The sequence below is a fragment of the Pelodiscus sinensis genome, chromosome 6, assembly GCF_052426305.1.
Source record: "Pelodiscus sinensis isolate ZL-2025 chromosome 6, ASM5242630v1, whole genome shotgun sequence".
NCBI lineage: Eukaryota > Metazoa > Chordata > Testudines > Trionychidae > Pelodiscus > Pelodiscus sinensis.
Window position 1 is genome coordinate 16,473,283 of NC_143057.1, and position 22,766 is coordinate 16,496,048.

The window sequence follows — 22,766 nt, forward strand, 5'->3', positions numbered from 1 at the left end:
TAGTTACTTGGTCGTGGTTTTTATTTCTCATTCGAAGCTGCTTTACTACCTTATTTCTCTCTAGCTATGCAATTTTTTTATTTCTAGGAACAAGAGAGGGACAGACACGACTAATTAAAGATGACAGGAATGTTGAAGCCTATCAGTGGAGTGTTAGTGAAGAGAGATGGATCAAGATTGGTGAAGTGGTTGGCTCATCTGGAGCTACACAGCAAACATCTGGAAGGGTTTTATATGAAGGAAAGGTATGTAAAGTGTTCTTCAGTCATCATATTCATGTCTCAAATGATAATGTGGGGCTTTTTGTATGAAATACAGGAGGCCTTAGTGATTTTCAGATTTGCTATTCATGGTTCTCTGTATTGATGGGGGAGAGGAGGGCGGTCTCCTGTAGGGAAGGGGACACTGTGGCTCCTCGTATTTGTGAATTTTGCCATTTAGGATAGTACCAAGAATGCTTCCACCGCAAATGGTGAGGGTTGCCTGTAAACTTTTTAATTAATTAGGTACTTTCATTGCTTCATTATCAATCTCAGGCCTATCTCTTATTCAGAAGCAGAAATGTTAGATTCTGTCCTGACCTACTATATTACTGTAATATTTCTGAAACGCATTTCCTGGGGCCAACTAGCTGATGTGAAAAATTGTGTAACTCTAGACAGTCGGTTTAATTTATTCAAGATTGAGTTTATTATTAATTATTGCTTATTGCTAATGTTTTATAAGATTTTGATTATCCTATGGCCTGCTTTTCAGTACAGCCAGTTCCCAGGTTACGTACAAGATAGGGACTGTAGGTTTGTTCTTAAGTTGAATTTGTATGTAAGTCGGAACTGGCGTCCAGATTCAGCCGCTGTTGAAACTGACCAGCGGCTGACTACAGGAAGCCCGAGGCAGAGCTGCTCTGCCCCGGCTTCCTGGAATCAGCCGCTGATCAGTTTCAACAGCGGCTGAATCTGGACGCCTGGGACAGAGCAGCTGGAGCGCTGCTGGGTAGGTCCCCGCAGCGCCGCACCTCAGCACTGCGGGGACCAACCCGACAGCACCCCATCTGCTCTGCCCCAGGCGTCCCCAAGTCAGCCGCTGCTGAAACTGACCAGCGGCTGACTACAGGAAGCCCGAGGCAGAGCAGGTGGGGTGCTGCCGGGTTGGTCCCCGCAGTGCTGAGGTGCGGCGCTGCGGGGACCAACCCGGCAGCGCTCCAGCTGCTCTACCCCAGGCGTCGGCAAGAAAAGCCTGGTCTGCTGTGTGTGTGTGGGGTGGGGGGGGTGAGGGGGCGCACTAGCTGCGCTCCCCCACCCCCCCCGGCAGACCAGGAAGATGCGTGCGGCGGGACCACCGAGGGAGATGCGTGCGGCGGGACCACCGAGACACGCCGTGGTCCCGCCGCCCGCGTCCTCCGCGGCTTTGCTCCGCATCTCGGCGGTCCCGCCGCCCACGTCTGTCTGGTCTGCTGGGGCGCCCCCCCAGTAGACCAGGGAGACACGGAGCAGCTTTTCTCGCCGCGGAGGACGCGGGCAGCGGGACCGCGGCGCGTCTGGGCGGTCCCGCCGACCACGTCCTCCGTGGCGAGAAAAGCCCCGTTCGTATGTAGGGATCCGACATAAGTTGGATCCACGTAACTCGGAGATTGCCTGTACTTGTAACTTCTGTTGACTTCATTGGGAGCTGATGTATGTCTAAAATGGTCACTGGTTTGTCATGCTACATACATGCAACACCACATTTTCATAGAATCCTAGGGCTGGAAGAGACCTCAGGAGGTAATCGAGTCCAACCCCCTGCCCCAAAGCAGGACCAACCCCAACTAAATCATCCCATCCAGGGCTTTGTCAAGCCAAGACTCAATCTCTAGAGATTTTTAGGTTCTACCACTTCCCTTAGTAAGCCATTCCAGTGCTTCAACACCCTCGTAGTGAAATACTTTTTGCTAACATCCAACCTACATCTCCCCCACTGCAACCTGAGACCATTGCTCCTCGTCTGTCATCTGTCGTTACTGAGAACAGCCTCCCTCAATCCTCTTTGGAACCTCCCTTCATGTAGCTAAAGCCTACTATCAAACCCCCTCACTCTTCTACAGACTAAACAAACCCAAATCCCTAAACCTCTCCTCATAGGTCATGTGCTTTAGCCTCCTAATAATTGTGGTTACTCTCCATTCGACCCCCTCCAATGGACCTTTCTATAGTGGGGTGGGGGAGAACTGGATGCAGTGCTCTAGGTGTGTTCTCATCAGTGCTGAATAAAGGGGAATAATAATTTCTCTAGATCTGCTGGAAATGTACCTTCTAATGCTCCCTAATATACCATTAGCCTTCTTGGCTACAACGGCACATTGTTGACTCCTGTCCAGCTTCGCATCCACTGTAATCCCCAAGTCCTTTTCTGCTGAACTACTCCTTAGCCAGTCAGTCCCCAGCCTGTAACAGTGCTTGGGATTCTTCTGTCCCAAGGGCAGGACTCTGCACTTGTCCTTGTTGAATCTTATCAGATTTCTTTTGGCACAATCCTCCCATTTGTCTAGGTCACTCTGGACCTTATTCCCTACTCTCTAACATATCTACCTTTCCCCCTAGCTTAGTGTCATCCACAAACTTGCTGAGGGTACAGTCCAAGCCATTAATAAAGGTGTTGAACAAAACCGGCCCTAGAACCGATACTTGGTCAGCTTCAAGCACAGAGTCCCACCAACCAGAAATTGAGCCATTGATCACTACCTGTTGAGTCTGATAACCTAGGCAGCTTTCTATCCACCTTATAGTCCATTTATCTAATGCATACTTCCTTAAATTTCTGGAAAGAATAATGTGGGAGATCACAGAAAAGCTTTGTTCAAGTCAAGGTATATCATATCCACTGACTTCCCCATGTCCACAGAGCCAGGTACCTTGTCATAGATGGCAATCACGTTGGTCACGCATGACTTGCCCTTGGTAAGTCCATTTTGACTATTCCTGATCACTTTCTTTTCTTAGGCTATGTCTAGACTGCAAGTTTCTTTCGGAGCTTATTTTGAAAAAGAGCATCCAGATGTCAGAAGCACAACGAAAAACTATGTGCTTTTTTTGAAAGAGAGCCTCCAGTGTGGACACTATATCTCGCATTTAAGGCCACCCGAAACCAGTTCAAGCAGGGTATTGGGTCAGCAATTGCTTCCAGGTGCTGTTGCCTAAGGCTAGCTGAGACGTGCTTAAAGGGACCCTCCCGGACAGCTGTTTCTCAGCTTTTGCTGCTTGCTTACCTGCCTTGCCGAGGGACAGCAAAGCTTTTGCAGTGCGTACTCTGGTTGCCCAGCTTTTGGATACCACAGCATACTCCTTGCCATGGAGCCAGAGCTGCCTCGGGGCATGCGATGACCCCACACAGCCATGATGCAGTTTCTGCAGACCGCCTTCATGGTCCTGCAGGAGCTCAACACTGAGCTCATCTTTGAGACCTTCATCCTGTGTGCAGGAGTGAGACCCTTCCAACTGCACCTCATAGTGGAGAGAAGGTTCTGGAGGCTGGACACCAGTTCTGACTGGTGAGACCTGCTGGTCATGGAGCGGTGGGATGACAAGCAGTGGCTCCAAAACTTCCAGATGAGGAAGACCACATTTATGGAGCTGTGTGCCTGGCTCACCCCTGCTCTCCATCAACGGAACACCCAGATGCTACCCGCCATCCCTCTGGAGAAGCGGGTCACCATTGCCATCTGAAAGCTTGCCTCCCCAGACAGTTACCAGTCTGTAGGCAACCAGTTTGGCATGGGAAAGTCCACCCTTGAGGCCCTCCTCATGGAGGCAAGGCACTCTCAGCCTGCAGTCCCTGCAGGGAGGGGGACTGGAAAGGGGGGAACCCTAGGAAAAAGGAGATGGGGATGGGAGATCTAGACCCCATCGTGGCTGGATTTGCCGCCCATGTCTTCCCCAACTGTGGGAGAGCCATAGATGGAACCCATATTCCCATAGCACCACACTATTGGGCCACCCAATACATCATCCGTAAGGCTATTTCTTTATGGTGCTGCAGGCCCTGGTTGACCACTCTGGACAGTTCATGTATATTTTCATCGGGTGGTCAGGAAGGGTGCATGACGCCTAAGTTTTCAGAAATTCCAGCCTCTGCCACAAGCTGGTGGCTAGCACATTCTTCCCCCAACGTGATTTTCGGGTTGGGAAAGTGCAGATGCATCGTGGGGCGATACGGCCTATCCCTTCATGCTGTGGCTGATGAAGATGTACACCGGCCACCTGGACCATAGCTGGGACCAATTCAATGCCTGCCTAAGCAGGGCCTGTATCCAGGTACAATGCTTCTTCGGGCTCCAGGGCACGGTTCAGGTGCCTACTAACAGACCTTGATGCGGGGGAGCACAACATTCCCAAGGTGATCTCAGCCTGTTCTGGTCCCCAGCCTATAACAATGCTTGGGATTCTTCTGTCCCAAGTGCAAGACTCTGCACTTATCCTTGTTGAACCTAATCAGATTTCTTGTGGCCCAATCCTCCAATTTGTCTAAGTCACTCTGGACCTTATCTCTGCCCTCAGGCGTGTCTACTTCTCCCCCTAGCTTAGTGTCATCTGCAAACTTGCTGAGGGTACAATCCATCCCCTCATCCAGGTCATTAATAAAGATATTGAACAAAACCAGTCCTAGAACCAAAAGTTGGGGCACTCCGCTAGAAACCGATCGCCATCCTGACATTGAGCCATTGATCACTACCCACTGGGCCCAGCCTTCTAGCCAGCTTTCTATCCATCTTACTGTCCATTTATCCAATCCACATTCCCTTAACTTGCTGGCAAGAATATTGTGGGAGACCGTATGAAAAGCCTTGCTAAAGTCAAGATATATCACATCCACTGACTTTCTCATGTCCACAGAGCCAGTTACCTCATCATAGAAGCTAATCAGATTGGTCAGGCATGACTTTCCCTTTGTGAATCCATGCTGACTATTCCTAATCACTTTCCTCTCCTTCAAGTGCCTCAAAATAGATTCCGTAAGGATTCCTTTCATGATTTTTCCAGGAACCGAGATAAGACTGATCGGCCTATAGTTCCCTGGATCGTCCTTCTTCCCTTTTTTTTGACGATGTGCACTACACTTGCCTTTTTCCAATCATCCGGGATCTCTCCTGATCTCCATGATTTTTCAAAGATAATGGCCAAAGGCACCTAAATGACATTTGCCAACTCCCTCAATACCTTCGGATGCTTTAAGTCCGGACCCATGGATTTGTGTACGTTTAGCTTTTCTAAATAGTTCCTAATCATGATGGTGCACGCTTCTTCTGGCCCTTGGCTGGATCTTGGGAGCCCTGATCATGCTCCCTGTGAGGGCCAGGAGGGTCTTGTGGTTGCGCCATGGATCCCAGTTTGTGTGACTGGGGGAGCTGTGCAGTGAAGTGCAACTCCCAGGGCTGGCTTCCTGACACAAGGTTTGTCCTAGATGCCTGCAGCTTTTAGAGCTGGCTGGAGACGGGAACTATAGAGTTCTGATTAGTTTGGACGGCGTGACCACTAGGGCACCTGTGTTATTTCCTTGAGGCCTCTTTTTTTTCCGACAGAACTCCCTCTTCTGCATCCACACACATCTTTTTCCAAAAAAAAAAAGCTTTTTGGAAAAAGGCTTCTTCCTCATAGAAAGATGTTTACTGCCATCAGAAAAACCCCTCTGTTCTTTTGGCTTCTTGTTGAAAGAACACAACAACAGTGTGGACGCAAATATTGTTTTTCTGGAATAACGGCCGTTATTCTGGAAAAACGCTGCAGTGTAGACATACACTTCCAAGTGCTTCAGAATGGATTCCTTGAGGATCCCCTCTGATTTTTCCAGAGACTGAGGTGAGGCTGACTAGTCAGTAGTTCCCTAGAGTGTCCTTTTTCCCTTTTTTAAAGATGGACACTACATTTGCCTTTTTTTCCCAATTGGCTGGGACCTCCCCTGACCTCCAAGAGTTTTTAAAGATAATGGCCAATGGCTCTGCAATGACCTCTGCCAACTCCCTCAGTATCCTTGAATGCATTAGCTCTGGTCCCATGGATTTTATGTCCAAGTTTTCTAAATGGTTCTTAAACTGTTCTTTTTCCACCAAGGGCTGTTCACCTCCTCCCCATAGTGCATTGCCTAGTCCAGTAGTCTGGGAGCTGACCTTGAGACAAAAAAAAGCTTCGAGCACTTCAGCTTTTCCCACATCATCCGTCACTAAAGTTACTTGCTTCATCCAGTAAGGGTCCCGCACCTTCCCTGACCACCCTTTTATTTCTAATATGCCTGTAGAAACCTTTCTTGTTACCCTTCACATCCCTTCCTGATTACACCCCTGGATGCTCGAGCAATATGTTTATACTCCTCCCTAGTCATCTGTCCAAGTTTCCACTTCTTGTAAGCTTCCTTTTTGTGTTTAACTCGCTAAGGATTTCACTGCTAAGCAAAGCTGGTCGCCTACCATATTTGCTTTTCTTATTGTGCATCGAGATGGTTTGTTCCTGTGCCATCAATGAGGCTTCTTTAAAATATTACAGGATCTTTCGAAAAGGCACCCCATTGTCGAAAAAACTGCGTCTAAACTGCGGTTTCAGTTTCAAAATTGCGCTTGTTTGAAACAGCGCCATGACATGATTATGCAAATGAAGCACGGGATATTTAAATCCCCGCTTCATTTGCACTTTAGAACTGCTTAATTTACATTCCTCTGGTGACAGAAGGGTGTAGTTTAGATGTAGCCTACAGGAAACCATAGCTTCCGTTCACAGTAAAAGAATAGTATTTCCTCATCTAGCCCATATTCTTTTAACTGTTTCCAGTATTTTTTAAAATTGTTTAAATATTCTAACAGCTAACATGGTAGAATACGATATTTTACAAAGTTATCAAAACCAGAAACCTTAGTCTAGTGTCACTTTCCATACTGTTTGATGTATTTGTGGATCGAAAGTTGTGATCGCATTTTTTATTTATTTCCATTTTTTTTATTTTCACTTGAAGGAATATGATTATGTTTTCACTATTGATGTGAATGAAAATGGGCCTTCCTACAAATTGCCATATAACATCAATGATGATCCATGGCTGACTGCATACAATTTCCTGCAGAAGAATGATCTAAATCCCATGTTTCTGGATCAGGTGGCCAAGTTTATTATAGACAACACCAAAGGACAAATGCTAGGGAATACAGGCACTGAATTGTCAGATCCCTTTACAGGTAAAGGAAAAAATTATCACTGGTATGCACTTTTAATTCAGAAAGCTAACATATGAGATCTTAATGTGCTTAACTATAAGGTGTGTGTACTTTTCTGTCTGTGGCATACAACACATTTGTGATCATTCTATCTGTACAAATATGTACAGTTTAGCAGAATGCTGGAAAAGCATACACTATATAACAGTGCAAATATTAGCCCATTAAGCCTGTAAATTCAATATCCAGAACTTGCATAGTAAGATACTGATTTGCCTTTTCTAGCATCTGTTCTTGAATTAACTTCCACTACATTTGTTTAACTGCTGTGTTGAGTTCACATATTTTTGTTAAACTGAATCTTCAACAAAAAATTAGTCAAACTTGCTCTTCAGTTTTCTGTTTATAATCCATAAACCCTTCTATCGAGCCCCAAAGTTTCCAGCCTTCCCTCCGTCCACCCTGTCCTGCAGCCTCCGCTCACCATGCTGCCAGCCCCAATGCTCTGGGTGGCATGGTTGCAGCTCTGACTAGGTGGTACGGTGAGGAGCAAAGAGGTTGGGGGCGGAGGGAGTTAGATGAGGTGGTAGGGTCCTGGTGGTGGAGGTCAAAGCTTTCCAGTGATGCGATTCTAGAGGTGGGGGAGGTGGAACATGTGGAGCTGCCTCCCCATCCCACCAGCAAGGACTGGCCCCAGCCTGCAACTCCTGAAGCCCCTTTTTTAATCCTGTCCTGCTGCTATGACCAGAGAAACAGGTCTCTTCCCCTTCTGTGGCACCTTCCTGCAGGGACCAGAGGAGTGTGACTCTACTCCAAACCCTGCAGGGCTGCTACAGCTAGGGTTGCCAGCTGTCTGGTATTCAGCCGGACAGTCTGTTTTTTGGACCCTCTGACTGGTTTAAAAAAAAAATCAGAAAATACTGGACATGTGCAGTGTCCGGTATTTTCCGGTTTTCCAGCTGGGTGCCTGACGGAAGCCTGGGGGGAGTGGCTGGGAGGTGGGACACGATCAGTGCTGGGAGCCTCTGGTTGTGTCTGACGTAGGAGTGGGGGGGTGGGGGGGGGGCGGAGGAGAAGCCCTGTCCGTGCTCCTGAGCGCTGTTCAAGCACATTGTGGAGCCGTAGCCGGACTCGCTCATGCTTCGCTGGGACAGTGTGCGGGACAGGCAGCGCCCTGGGATCTACATGTGCCTGGGTCAGTCCCGCTCCCCACCAGCCTATTCTCTTCCCCCTCCCGGCCAGCCCTGCTTCCTGCCAGCCGGTTCTCCTCCTCCTGATCTCCCCCGGCCAGCCCCACTTCCCCCCGACATTCCCCCCTCCCCCCCGAACCAGCCCTGCTTCCCATCCCCCCGCCAACCCTGCTCCCATCCTGGCAAGTCCGTTCTCCCCCCATCCCCCATCAAGTGTGTCCAGTATTGTTTCTGAAGCTACATGGTAATCCTAGCTACTGCTGGGACAAAGGCACATTCCTCTGGCCCCAGCAGGGAGCTGCCAGCAGAGAGGGGTCTCTCCCCGAGCCATGGTAGCTTTGTGCACTGCAGCCCTGGTTTATTAGCCAACTGCATGGCCACACAGCTCCGAGAATACTCTGGAAGTGAGGAGTGGGAAGGGAGGGTTGGATAGGAGGTAGCCCTCTACCTAGACCTCGATACAGTTTTTTTTAATCTTGATGTGAATCACAGGCCAAAAAGTTCAGCCACCTCTGCTCTAACTATCTGTCACCAACAGAAATTAGTCTAATAAAAGACATTACTTCACCCAGTTTGTCTTTGTACAATCTGGAAAGTGCTCAGGTGGTAATGAACAAGGTGCATTACCAAATTGGATAGACTAGTACAGTAAACTTCTGATAATCCGGCACCTTTAGGACCCAGGGGGTGCCGGATTATCCGATATGCCGGACTATTAGAAGGGGGGGGGATCTATGACGGGGGTGGGGTGGGGGGAATGCCACCACAGACCCATCATAGCCCTCCCTTCCGATAGTCCGGCTCTGCCCCAGGAGTTCCTGATTCAGCCGCTGCTGGTCAGTTACAGCAGCGGCTGAATCAGGGACGCCTGCAGCAGAGCAGCTGGAGTGCTGCCAGGTTGGTCCGGTAGGGCCGACCCTTGGCAGTGTGAGACCAACCTGGCAGCACCCCAGCAGCACCAGCTGCTCTTCCCCGGGCTTCCTGGAGTCAGCCGTTGGTCAGTTTCAACAGCAGCTGAATCGGGACGCCTGGGACAGAGCAACTGGGGCGCTGCGGGGTTGGTCCAGTAGCACTGCTCCTCGGCGCTGCGGGGACCAATCCAGCAGCACCCTAGCTGCTCTGTTCCAGGTGTCCCCAAGTCAGCTGGTGCTGATACTGACGAGCGGCTGACTCCAGGACACCTGAGGCAGAGCTGCTCTGCCCCGGGCTTCCTGGAGTCAGCCGCTGGTCAGTTTCAGCAGCAGCTGAATTGGGGACAGCTTGGGTGCTGCCAGGTTGGTCCCACAGCCCCGAGGGGCAGCGCTATGGGACCTACCCAGCGGCACTCCAGCGGCTCTGCCCCCAGCTTCCCCGATTCAGCTGCTGGTCAATTTTAGCAGCGGCTGAATCGGGGAAGTTGGGGGCAGAGCAGCTCCAATGGTCCGGCTGCCCAGAGCACTTCTGGGTTCCAGATGGTGCCGGACCATCAGGAGTGCCGGACCATCAGATGCCGGACCAATGGAGTTTTACTGTATTTGCATCGTCCAATCCGATTAAAGAACAAAAAGTAAATTGTGTGTATTTGGAAAGTGGAAAGCAAACTCCTTTTTTTAATTATTTTTTTTAAATAAGGTGGTAGTTGCAAGAAAACTTTTTTAAAATTATTATTTTGAAAATAAAATTTTAATCTTTGTCTTATTTCAAATGTGTGTCAGTGACTTCTTGAAGATAGTCGAAGCTCAGTGAACAGACATTATTTTGCATGCAAGATTTAAATGTATCTTCCTTTTTGGAGGTACCAGATTTGCAATGTAAATCTCAGTCTACATTGAATCATTTTAACCCAAGAGTGCCTTAATTTTGCAACATAGATGGTTGATTTGGCAGGTTGCTAGAAGTCTGAGGATCGCAACAAACATGTAGGAATATATACTACTTTTAAGTGGGGGTGGGTAGGCGGGAAACCTAGGTCTGTGGTCACCAACCCGTCGATTGCGATCAACTGATCGATCCTGGGGGCCCGACAAGTCGATTGCTAGGCTTTCGGGGGGCCCCCCTCACTGCCCCTCACCTTCAAGATGAACGTCGTGATGATGCTACCTCCAAGGACAATGGAGGTAGCGTGGGTTTCCAGGGGGTGGGGAGTTCTGAACCAGGTCCTGGAAGTGTGTGGACTGCTCTTCCTCTCCCCCCACTGCATTCTTCACCCAACAACTGGCGCGGTACCTAAAATGCTGGACTGTTGCATGCTGGGGGCTTTGTTCCCCTGCTGACTTCCTGTGCCCTGGGAAGGGGGTGGGGGTCCAGGACTGTGCCAGCTCCACCTGCTCCGGCAGTGCATGCTGCCATGGGGAGTGGAGGAGCAAAGCATGCGCTGCCCAAGCAGTTGAGGCTGGCGCGGTCTGGGACTCCTCCCCTCCGCCCCATGCGGAAAGGCAGCAGGCACATGATGAACCAGCGTTTAAGTTACCACGCAGCTGTTTGAGGGACGGGGGAGCAGCCCACGCATTTCCTGGGCCTTGGCGTGCAGCTGCAGGATCCCCAGATACCAGTCCTTGTCCCCTCTCCCCGCCCAGACCCCCACAAGTACCCTGCCCCAGCATCCTGTCCTCTGCCCCAGACCGCTGCCCCGGCACCCATTGGCACCCTGTCTGCCCCAGCACCCACAAGAACTCTGTCCCATGCCCCAGCACAGTTGGGGCCACATTAGTGAGGCTTGAGGGGTTGTGTTTTTGTATCTCATTTGTGTGGCCCAGACGGACTTTTCTGTGGGTCAGCGATCCCCTGACTCAAAACATGTTCTCCTCCCCTCTCATAAAGACAATGCTGAAATCTTTTGTGCTTGAAGTAATATTTTATTTAAAAATGAAGCCTGGCCAACAAGCCCCCAATTGGGGCCAAGCCCTCATCCAGTCACAACATTCCTGTACCCCCCCCACCCGGACCCCAAATCTGAACCTACCATATAGTGGAACCCCTTGTCTTGAGCCTCTCACATCCCCAAACTCCTGCACCACATCCTCAGTCTTCTGCCACAACAGACTTGCACCATTCATACACTGCAAATCTGTGTCCTGAGCCCATCATACTCCCCACCTCCCTGCCCTGAGCCCCTCACACAACCCAACCCAAACTCCTGCACCCTCACATCCACAAGCCTGTGGTGTGCTCAGCACCCCCACCCTCCACCTGAGCCCAACACTCCCCAGCCTGGACCCCCCTCTCTGAGCCAGCATCTCCTTCTCCACATCCTCCTGCATCCACATTCCCTCCCAGAGCTTGCACCTCACCCCTTCCCACACCTAAATCCCTCATTCCCATCCCAGATCCTGCACCTCCTGTCTGAACACAGTGAGGCTTGACTGAAGGAGTATTTCTGGCAAACACGCTCTTTTGGCAGCCCCTGTATTCCTTGTTCCACAAGGAATGAGGGGGCTTCCAAAAGAAGGAGGTTTTCCGACATTTGGCCCAGTCTAGACCGGCGAAATGTGGGGACAAAATTCTTCCAACAGAAGGATTGAATAAAAACAGCAGTGTAGCTGTACCCTGAGAGTGAATAAGGGCCGGGGATAGCAAGTGAAGGAGCAAAGGGGAACAAAGAGGGCTGGGTCTTAAGGAAGGGGTGGGGTCTTGGGGAAGGGATGGAGTAGATCTTGGCTTGTCCTGACATTTTAAAAGTGATCTTGGGTGTAAAAAGGTTGGAGATCACTGCCCTAGGTGCTCAGCTGGCTTGGCTAGGTGACTAGAAAGTGTGCGTGTGTGCACATTTGGGTGAGTATAAATATAGATTTTTCTGAGTTCATCAGAAACAAAAACAGAACCATCCTGGCAGACATGTTTTATCTCCCTCCAGTTAAAGGTTATTAAGGCACATACTGCAGTCAGCTTTATTTTGAACCACTTTTGCTATTTGAAGAGTGACCAGTGGACAGACTAATAGGTTTCAACATAAGAGAATAAACTGACTTTTGTTTTCTTACTACTTCATAGGCAGTGGTCGTTACGTTCCTGGCTCTTCATCTGAGTCTAATGCTGTACTTGCACCAGATCCATTTACAGGTATTACGTAACTTAATTTTTGGTGCGATTCCTCTGACAGGCATCAAAAGGTGGGTTTTATCATTTTCTAGCCCAAACAGTAGCCAACAGAGAGCACTAAATTTCCACCCATCTCTTCATTTTGGGGACCACAGTGTTGATCAGATTGACTTGTCTTGACTCAGAATGACCAGACTGAATCCTTTGCTTTGATAATCCACTGAGAGAAGTGATGAAGTTCCCTTCTCCATCTCTCAAACAGTGAGCTTGTCCTCTACAGTGTATTTCCATTCCAGTTGCAGAGGAAACAATGTGATTAACCCTCATACTTGCTAAACTTTTTTGCTAAGCCACTTAGCTGGAGAAAGGATAAGTTTTTTTTCAATGAAATTTAACAAGATAGTCTATTCTTACTATTGTTTTATTTGAACAAAAACTCTTAAATGTAAGAGTAACACTCAAATTAGCAGGATTGTGACCACAACTGTTGGTGAGGGAATAAGACAATCGCTTGGCACTTGAGAGAGGTTAGTTTGGCTTGTATTTTTTAACTTGTTTTGTTCTAGAAGAAATGGGACATAGCCAGCGTATCATAGTGTAGCACAAGGGTCAGCAATCTATGACACTTATGGCATGTGAACAGATTTTCAGCGGCACGTGGGAGGTAGTTCAGCCCCAGTTCTCCTCCCCCATGCAACCACTGGAGAGCCCTCTCCCCTCCTTGTAGCAGGATAGGCTGTGGTGGGAGGAGGCAGCGCTGGGGATGAGGCTCCTCAGCAGTGCCTCAGATGACCCCACGTGGTCAGGGGCCAGCCCCAGAGCCTGGAGGTGCCATTGCCCCGGCAGTTGCTGCAAGGGTATACGAAGGCAGGTAAGTGTCCCCTCTCGTGCCCAGACCCCAACACCCAAATCCCCCTCACTTTCCTCCCTCCCACCAAGACCCCGCACTCTCAGCTTGCTCTGACACCCTCCCTTGTTCCTGCATTTTCCCTTTTGGCCAGACACCCTACCCCCATCCTGTTCCTACACCCTCCCCCTCTGGTCTGGCCAGACAAACGTACCCCCACGCTACTCCTGCATCCATTATTGCTCCTGCACCCTCTTTCCTGGCCACCCACTGCACCCTTCTTTGCTCCTGCTCCCTCCAACTGGCCCAGACACCCTGCTTCTGCACCCTACTTCCCACCCAGACCTCATAACTTCTCCCTTTTCTGTACACCACCTCCTTCCCAGATCCTGCACCGCCTCACTATCCTGCATGCTGGCAGCCCTTTCTCACACACTGACCCCCTCATTTTTGTCCCTTCCCCAGAGCCTAAAGGGTCCATAAAATCCATTAACCCTGGCACCCCAGAAAAGTAAATCTGGCCTATGGAAAATCCTGAACCGCAGTCCTCTGTCCCTTCCCCTCACTCTGTGAGGCTAGAGCACCAGAGGGGTGAGGTGTCTCAATTGGGGCCACACAAGTGAGGGTTGGGATTTTTTGAAGTTTTTTTGCTTTTCACTTGTGTGGTCCCCAACTGATTTTATTTTTTTTCTGTGGGTCATTGACCCTCACCCATAAAAAGTTCCCCACCCATGCCATAAATAAACATTTGAAATCTTTTGTGTTGGACATATTTTACTTTATTTAAAATGAAATTTGATAAATTAACATGAGAGAGTTAAAATGCTTAATCTGTTAAATCATTTAAAATAAACTGTTCTCCCTAGTTGCAGCTGGTTCTGAGAAAATGGTAACCATACCCAGCCTGCCCCTACCCTGCTCCTCGTTTTGCCATCACACACTGATTTGTGAATAACTTAAACCTTGGCATGCCACTTCTGAAAGGTTGCTGACCCCTGGTGTAGCATAACCCTCAGACTGGGTGTAATGCTGAGGAAAAATTGTCTCATTTAAAAATAACATTTTAACTTTGAGGGCTATATAGATATTGTGATTGTTGTGATACACTTTCATCAATACCAAAAAACCCTAGTTATCTTTTTACTTGATTTGCTGCAGTACAAATTAATTCAATCCCTCAATTGTTGTGTTTTAGGCGCTGGTCGCTATGTCCCTGGTTCTGCATCAAATGTGGTAGCTCCTTTAAGTGGAATTGATCCATTTACTGGTAAGGGCTTCATCTCACAAATAAACATTAATTAATCTTTCTTTTCAGTTTCTGTTTTAATTCTGGAAGAGTCTAATTGTGATGAGATTTTTATGTTAAGTTCAATTATTTTCAAAGCTGTAGTAAAAGAAAGTTTCCTGTTCACTGGCTGTGCTCTGGTGGGAATTGTACAGTAAAATATAAAAATATGTAGTGTTAATCTGTCCCTTAACCTCACATTCCTTTGATTCTAATGGTATGTTAAATAGTTTTCAGCTCAGACAAATGGTATCGGTGGTTCAAGCCAGAGAAATGAGTATAGCCCAATTTAAATAGCTAAGTGAATTCTGCTAATATAATTTTAGCAAATCAAAGATAATAGATAAAATCTGATAATTCATTGCTAAAGTAGAGGAAATTGAGAGATTTCTTTGGAGAGACAAACTTTCATTCCATATAATGTAGGTGTTTAAGGATAGCCACTAGAAATTTTAATGTGTACCTGAGTACATGGTTAACCGATGAGCCTGGGCTCATTGGTTAATATTCTTGGTTACATGCAGTCTCTCCCCTCTCCCCTGCACTGCTTCCATAGCAGAGATAGCGAGGGGAGAGGTGGAGATAGGTGCTGGTGCACATGGGGAACTGGTTTTTAAGTAGACTCACTGAGCTGCCTGCACCCTCTTCTCTCTTCCCCCTGTACTGCCGCCTCCCACAGAAGCAGCAGCGCAGGGCGGGGTGGGTGGGCAGGCAGGTGGGAGGTAGTGCTCATAGGCGTGCCTGGCCCTGCACTGCTGCCTCTGATATTGAGCCATTGGGGGAAGAGGGAGCGTTGCTGGCAGGGAGCTGGCACTGACTCAGCTTTTCCCCTCTCTCCCCTCCCCCTCCGACGTGTACACTGTGTAATCACTGAAAAATTCAGCAGTTACACAAATACACACATTTTAATATCCCTAATAGCCACTGATACATGCAGACCGCCTAATCATTTGCATATTTATTGTGAAAATGACACAATGAAGATAAAGGTTTTTTTGTGGATTAAAATTTGTAATGGCCATACTTGTCTCACATGTGATATCTGCTCTCCAGAAAAAACATCTTCAATTCTAATATTATTTTGGGGAAGGTCTGTGACTTTTCTTACATAGGAAGTTGAACTAGATGGTCACAATAGTCCCTTGGAATCTTTAAATCTATGAAACAATTGTGAACTGAATAATATGTGTGTGGATTGTACTGAAATCTTAGTTATGTACTTGCTACTGTGTAGGAAAGGATTTTCTAAAAATTAATTATGAATGACTTATTTGTAATTATGCTTTTTGGGTTTGCAACTATTGTAAGCACTAATGGTATAATTAGTGGCAAATTGCAGGAGCAACAGGAATAGAAAATATATAGCCAGTGATTTTCATTTTCTGAAAGGAAGTTACTATTTGTTATCAAACACTATTCTCTGTTGAATTTCTAATACCTCTACCTTGTGTAGGAAGAAGTGCTTATCAATCAAACAATGCTAAAGCTGAAAATATTTATTTTCCAAAGAAGGAAGCTGTCACTTTTGACCAGGCTAACCCCTCGCAAATATTGGGTGAGTTGTTTGTTTTAATTCCTGAACCTAATTTTGGAAAATGTAGTTAACCACACCCTCAATGCGTCCAAGAAGCTACATTAGTTTTATCGTCTCTCCAACCATCTAGTCCTGCACAAATTATATTTTTCAATCCCAACTCCAGGGAGATTTACAATATAGAAGGGTATTTTTCACAATCCAAGTCGTTGGGGATTGGTAGTGCAGACTATTTCAAAATGAATTAATTTTTCTTTATATAAAACTAGAAGACATACCTGTTGTTGCTCAGATCCTTCAGGAGTGGGGGTATAGAAGTCAAGGCAAGGGCTTGGGGATATAGGAGCTCAGGGCAGGGGGCTGAGGGTGTGTGTGGGGGAGGTTGCAGATGTCAGAGTTTGGGTTAAGGAGGGGCTCATGGCAGGGGATTGGGGTGCAGGAGTCCGGACAGGGGGGCTTAAGTAGCTTCATATGATCATAAAGAACTTATGAAAATATATGATCACTCCAAGCCCAGTCTGTTGCTAGAGAATAGAGAAAACATTCTGTAATTCTCTAAGCTGCTGGTTGCTTGAGGATAGTGGTGGTCTCTGCTATTCACATGCCTTTATTTGTGGGAAGTTTTCATCAGTAAATAGCTTTAGTCCTGCCTTTGCTGTTACCCCTAAATTCTCCCTGTATGATGGAGAACAAAATTGGCTAATTTTTACTGGCTTAATTGCTAACTATAGGATTTCCAGTAGCTGTGCAAACTGAAATTTGCAAACAACGGGGCTAGAATTTTTTTTAAATGAAAGCATAGATCTGCAAACATTGATGTCGCCAAGTAAAGTTTTTCCTACTAGCCCTATGTGAGTGAAATGTTCAAATGGTAAGTTAGTGGAACTTGGGGGCTAGAGCTTCCAGCTACAAATATAATTTAGGGTTTTTTTTCAAGATAGATGCTGAGCCAGTCCTTCTAGGACTTCTGTTGGTTATCCGGTACAAATTGGACAGAGGGTAGCAGTATTTGAAGTGTTACTCTTGTGCCTTTCTATAGAACTGGAATTTGTGGAAGGCATATGTGCCTGACCTTACCCTGGATCAACTTTGTGGCAAGTTGTAAAATTTTGGAATACATTATAAATACTTTGCCCTTTAAATTAGCGTTGTTGAAACTCGTTTCAAAGACTTTTTGAATCACAAGGTACATGTGTCATGGCACTTAACAAGTAAGTATGCTTATTAAGATTTCAGTAATTTCAGAGTATGTCTTGACTCAGTTTAATTTTGAATTATCCAGCCTTCCCATACCTAAGCTACCCTGATAATCAAAAGGTAAGGGGGAAGGGGGAAGAATACAGCTATGTAAATTGTGATGGGGTACAGCCATAGAAGACATTTTGGGATTGTTCCCCTATGTGCTGATCATTCCACTGACAGCGCATTCTTTTTGCGCTCTGAAGCTCCCCATCACCCTGTCCTGCTGGGCCAGATCCTCTTATCTTCCTGAGTCAGGGAACAGAGTTGAGGTTTCCCACCTCTGAAGAGCAATGCAGACACTGAGCCACTTCAGTTCTGGAAGGATGCATTTCTAGAGCACAGCACCCAGGAAACTAACTCGCAGAAGGGATCAAAACACCAAATAAATCCGTCTTTCTCTATGTAAAAGTTTTGCACAGGGAAAGCTCATGAGGATGTTCACTCTCTTTATGAATGAAAGAGAGAGAGAGAAGCACACTGGCTGTCCCTCCCCCTCTCCTCTCAGGTAACAGTGTAAATAAGTAAATGTTTTGTGTTAAGTAGGATTTAAGTGGTTACAAGTGAAAACAAGCATATCAAAATAAGTTACTAAATTAAAAGAGTAAGCATAGCTAGTTCTAATTCACTAAAAAACATATTGTAAGCAGATTCTTACCCTAAAGAGCTGTTTTTATTTTGGGCATAAATCTTTAGGTCAGACACTCTTTTACCATAACACCCGTAGCAGAAAATATCTTTAAGTATTTTAGGTGATGAAAATCTACTGGTACTTTTTTTTTGGTTGCACAGGTAAACTAAAGGAACTTAATGGAGATGCACCTGAAGAGCAAAAGCTAACTGAGGATGATTTTATAATCCTAGAGAAGATACTCTTCATAACCTGTAATACCACTGTAGAAACACCTACAGCACAACAACTTCTAACTTTGTGGAAAGCAATTAACTGGCCAGAAGGTATGAAATAAACACATTATATGAATGGGCAGGAGATATTTGGGAAGCTTTTTTTATCTCTTCCTTTGAGTTGTACCTCAACAATTTATCTTTTTCCCCTATCATCCATAACTTAAGTTGAGAAAGGGAAGTAATTGATTTGGCATTGTAGTGCCTTACTTTCTTCATAGTTATTTCACTTATAAAAGCATATCATTCTGCCATTTCTTAAACCAAGATGTTCAAAAGCTATTCTGTAAACCTCCAAAGCTGCATGGAATGCAGCTTCTCAGGAGCTCATTGGACTAAGCTGAAATAGTGGCCCAAATGAAAGTGTTAGGTGTACCAGTATTTGAGTTTTGAAGTATTGCAATTGTATTTTGTCTGCAGTTGAGAAATGTGGCTCTGTAGGCAGGTTGAGATTTATAGCCTGTGGGAGTCATTGAGTGCACAGTGTTTAGTACACTCAGAAGAAACTGAATTTAAAATTAACCATATATCAAGCTGCAGTTTTATGTAGAAAACTAATTTTAAACAAAACACATTTAAGAAATTTTAATATGAATGTTTTACCTAATGTAAAAAAGTCTAATATTTCTGAAACGTAGCAGTTAACCAAACAATGGCCTACAGAGAGATGTGAGAAATCAGTACTTTTATATTCCAAAGAGCCTGGATGCCATAAAAACCACTGCCTGTGAGGAGGAGGACAAGTCCAGCTGAAAAGTTCTGCTGCTAATAAGGAAAAGAACAGCATCTATTAATGGAAATACTGTCCAGGGAAAGATGGAAGTGGGCAGCAAGGTGCTAAGAAGTCTAGGTAGCTAGACATCTTGTTCAGGAGAGTGTGGATGCAGGAAAGTGTCTGAGGGAAAGGAGATTTGAGAACAGGGAGATTTCTACATGAGAAACAAAGGAACAGAATAGATAGACTGAGGATATTTACTATGGAGATCCATAGCTGACATCACAGTTAAATGAACTGTGCCAACCTAAGTCATATTTCTGCCTGAAATCTTTCACCAACTGTTGAAGCATTGCAAGTAACACTAAAGATTACCCTAACAGCATACGAGGGGAGAAAATCTCTTGCATGTTTGCCCGTGATTTATGTAATGTCTTTTTCCTTTGTATGTCTTCTGAGTTTAAGTGGTTCTATAGCAGGGATGGGTAATAATTTTTGAAGGGGGGGGGCACTTCTGGAATTTCAGAAGTGGTTGCGGGATGCCTCAGAAGAAGTGTGTTCTCAGGCAGAAGGGTGGGGCCTTGGGTGGAAGGTCCAGGAGACCCTGATTGGCTGGGGGTGTAGAAACATGTGAAGTCTTTGCCCTTGTCCTGCCAGGGACACACCTGGCACTCTAGATGCTGCACGCCCCTGGTGATATGAGGAGACGTCCCATGTTCCCTCAGCCCCTAGGCCTATCAGGGGGTGCACTTCCCCTGCCAAGAAAGAAAGAGGAAAAAGTGCAGCATTGGGAGAGGGACTGAAGGGAGGCTATCCCCTTAGTTTGGGAGGCACCTCACCTCCTGTCCCCATGCTGCTCCTCCCAGCCACTGGGAAGGGGTGGGGGAGCGTACATAGTCTCTGGCTCCCCTGCCCTGGGTGCACAGTTCTCTCTGGTGCCACACGCCCCTGGTGGGGGGAGGAAACTTGGCGCATTCCCCCCGCCCACAGGCCAATCAGGACCTGGGGGCAGAGGAGCGCACAAAATCTCTCGCTCCCCGCCTTGCCCTGCCAGGGGCATGCAGTTTCCCTCCTAGCAGGATGAGTAGCGAGAGACTTTGTGTGCTCCCCCAACCCCAGGCCTTGATTGTCCTGGTGGCAGAGGGTGCATGCAAAGTTTCCCCCACCTCACTAGGGGCGTGCAGTTTCCTCTCCTGCCATGTGTCCCTGGTGGAGTGAGGGATACTGCACACTTCCCAGTCCCCAGAACTTGATTGGCCTGGGGATGGGGGAGTGGTAGGGCAGGAGATCCGGCCCACGGAGGCCCCTGTTCAGTAGGCACAAATTGTGTGAGCTAGGAGGCAGGTGTAGTACCTTAAACTATTCATATTTTAGCTTGTCTTAAAAATACAGACTGGGTTTTAAGCTGATGGCATGCTATCCAATTTGGAAAAAAATTGGAAAGGATAAGATACATCATAATGTGGGCAGCCAAATACACACTAAATTAAGTGAAAGCTTTGTTGTCCAGCCCTTGGGAAATGGGGTTTCTGGTAAATTGAATGTCGGATATTCAAGCTTATTGCTCAGCTTCCACCCATACTGTGGCAACCAACACCTGCCCCTTTGGGAAGGCCAGGTCATTCAGTATATTCAGAATGTTTGTTCTGAGAGCCAAGGGTTAGGTTGTCTTTGATTATGCCAGTTAGGGAAGTACTATGTGCCAGAAAGAAAGAAATAACAAAGCCTGGAGAAATGAGGAAACAGAACACTCCTCTCCAACACACCACTTTCATTCACTTAGTATATTTTTGTTGTGTCTGCCTGTTGCTTAGGAGGACAAGTGGGCCAGCTGGCTGGGAGCCCTTCAGTAGATCTGGCTCCTGGCAGCTTCAGGCAGGCTGAGGGGAAAGAGGCACCTGATGATATCAGGCAGTGCTCACTTTTAGAAGCCCTGCAACGGTTGGAGGTTGCTGGAGGCATCAAGCCATCTGACACAGCGGTGTTGTCGCTGGGGGCAAGGCAAGTTATCCGGCACCTTGGTTAACCAGAAAAATTGGTTAACAAAGTGCTGGATAACAAAGCTTTCACTGTATTTTCCTTTTACGTGTAAACAGTGGTGTTAGTCGTCACAGACTGAGATCTCAAATGGGAGGTTCCCTTTTAGATTTGGGCTGTGTCGAAAAAAGTTGACAACACCTGTGAAACAGCTGTTTTGTATGTGAAGTATTTGCCCTACTCCGTGTTGTCAGACTGAATTCTTTGGACATGAACATTTAGGAGTATCTTCGAAACCTGTATTTTAAATCTGTACTCATAGCAGCAAAGTTTCTCTGGTAGTCCTCTGTAACTACTGTACAATTGAGCTTGTGTACATAATTTTAGTTGATACACATTTCTGAGTATTTGAGTACTTGTGGCTTAGGTAGTTATGTATCTGAATCATAATTGTTCTTTTTATAGCACTCATTTCAAAAGCAGGAATACAGATCTTCACCTCTAAAGAAAACTCTCTAGAGTTCTCATAAACAATGTAGTATCTGAGTAATGCATTAAAATATTTTTCTTGTCTCTTAGATATTGTCTTTCCAGCATTAGACATTCTTCGATTGTGTATCAAGCATCCCAGCGTGAATGAAAATTTCTGCAGTGAAAAGGATAGCATACAATTCAGCGGTCATCTCTTAAAATTTCTGAGCCCTAATGGAAAGCAAGCAAACCAATTACTGGCACTTAGAACTCTTTGCAATTGTTTTGTCAGCCAGGCAGGCCAGAGGCTCATGATGGAACAGAGGGACACATTAATGTCACATGCAATAGAAGTGAAATTGTGTGGCAATAAGAACATTCACATCGCATTGGCCACATTGACATTGAACTATGCTGTTTGTTTACATAAAGTTAATAATATTGAGGGCAAAGCTCAATGTTTGTCTGTAATCAGCACAGTCATGGAAGTTGTTCAAGACCTTGAAGCCATTTTTAGATTACTTGTGGCTCTTGGGACACTAATCAGTGATGATACAAATGCTGTGCAATTAGCCAAGTCTCTGGGAGTTGATTCTCAAATTAAAAAATATGCCTCTGTATCAGAACCAGCTAAAGTAAGTGAATGCTGTAGGTTTGTCCTTAATCTTCTGTAACTTTTTTAGCATTTGAACACCTAGGATGACATAGAGAAATAATGCTTTCCCTCTCTCCCCCATATTTTACATGATTGAATATAAGTGAAAATATGCTGTGGGTGAATTGCAAACTTGATGAAGATCTAATCTGTCATGAGTGGAACAACCCAATAAACTTTTGCACTGATTGTAAATTATGTTTTACTGTCTGGGATACATAAGATGCTGGTATGAACTATACTGGCTTAAGCACTGAACTCATTAAATCTGTCAAGGTAAACAGGATTAAACCAGGTCAGTACTTGGAAGGAAAAAAAGGGAAATAAAGGAAATTGTTGATGCATATTAGTTTTAGAATCAGCACTGAAAATTGGTATTTCAGCATGATGCTGCAAAACACTGTACCTGTTGAATGTGCTGTTTGCCAGCAGATACAAAACTTAAGATTCTGATCAAATGTGACTGTTATAGGTACTTGTAAAAGTTGATGTTAGACATGTAATTATTCAACTGAATCTCAGGATTCTGGCCAAGTTCTATTTAAATTTCCATTTTAATTTTCTTCACTTTCTGCAACTGTGGATGATGGTATTGTCTATTACAGCATGTCAGTGCTAGGATGCTCTTGACGCGGGAAATGTCTTTTGCCCTGGTCCGTACTACGAAGTTATTTTGAAATAACTAGCAGAGCATCCACACTGCCAAGTCCATTATTTCGATATCTGTACTCCTGCTTTCCAGGAGGAATAGTGCTT

The 22,766-nt window shown here is 46.2% G+C and overlaps 1 protein-coding gene across 1 annotated transcript in view; it reads left to right on the top strand.

Moving 5' to 3' along the window:
• The window catches only part of PLAA (phospholipase A2 activating protein), a 40,451-nt gene extending 18,246 nt beyond the window's left edge, over positions 1 to 22,205 (top strand). The window contains exons 8-14 of the mRNA XM_075931461.2: positions 88 to 245; positions 6,976 to 7,195; positions 12,334 to 12,402; positions 14,424 to 14,495; positions 15,967 to 16,068; positions 18,079 to 18,243; positions 21,464 to 22,205. Of these exons, the coding sequence (XP_075787576.2) occupies positions 88 to 245; positions 6,976 to 7,195; positions 12,334 to 12,402; positions 14,424 to 14,495; positions 15,967 to 16,068; positions 18,079 to 18,243; positions 21,464 to 22,029 (1,352 nt within the window). The 3' untranslated portion in view covers positions 22,030 to 22,205. The remainder of the gene's footprint in view (positions 1 to 87; positions 246 to 6,975; positions 7,196 to 12,333; positions 12,403 to 14,423; positions 14,496 to 15,966; positions 16,069 to 18,078; positions 18,244 to 21,463) is intronic.
• Positions 22,206 to 22,766: the final 561 nt, after the last annotated feature.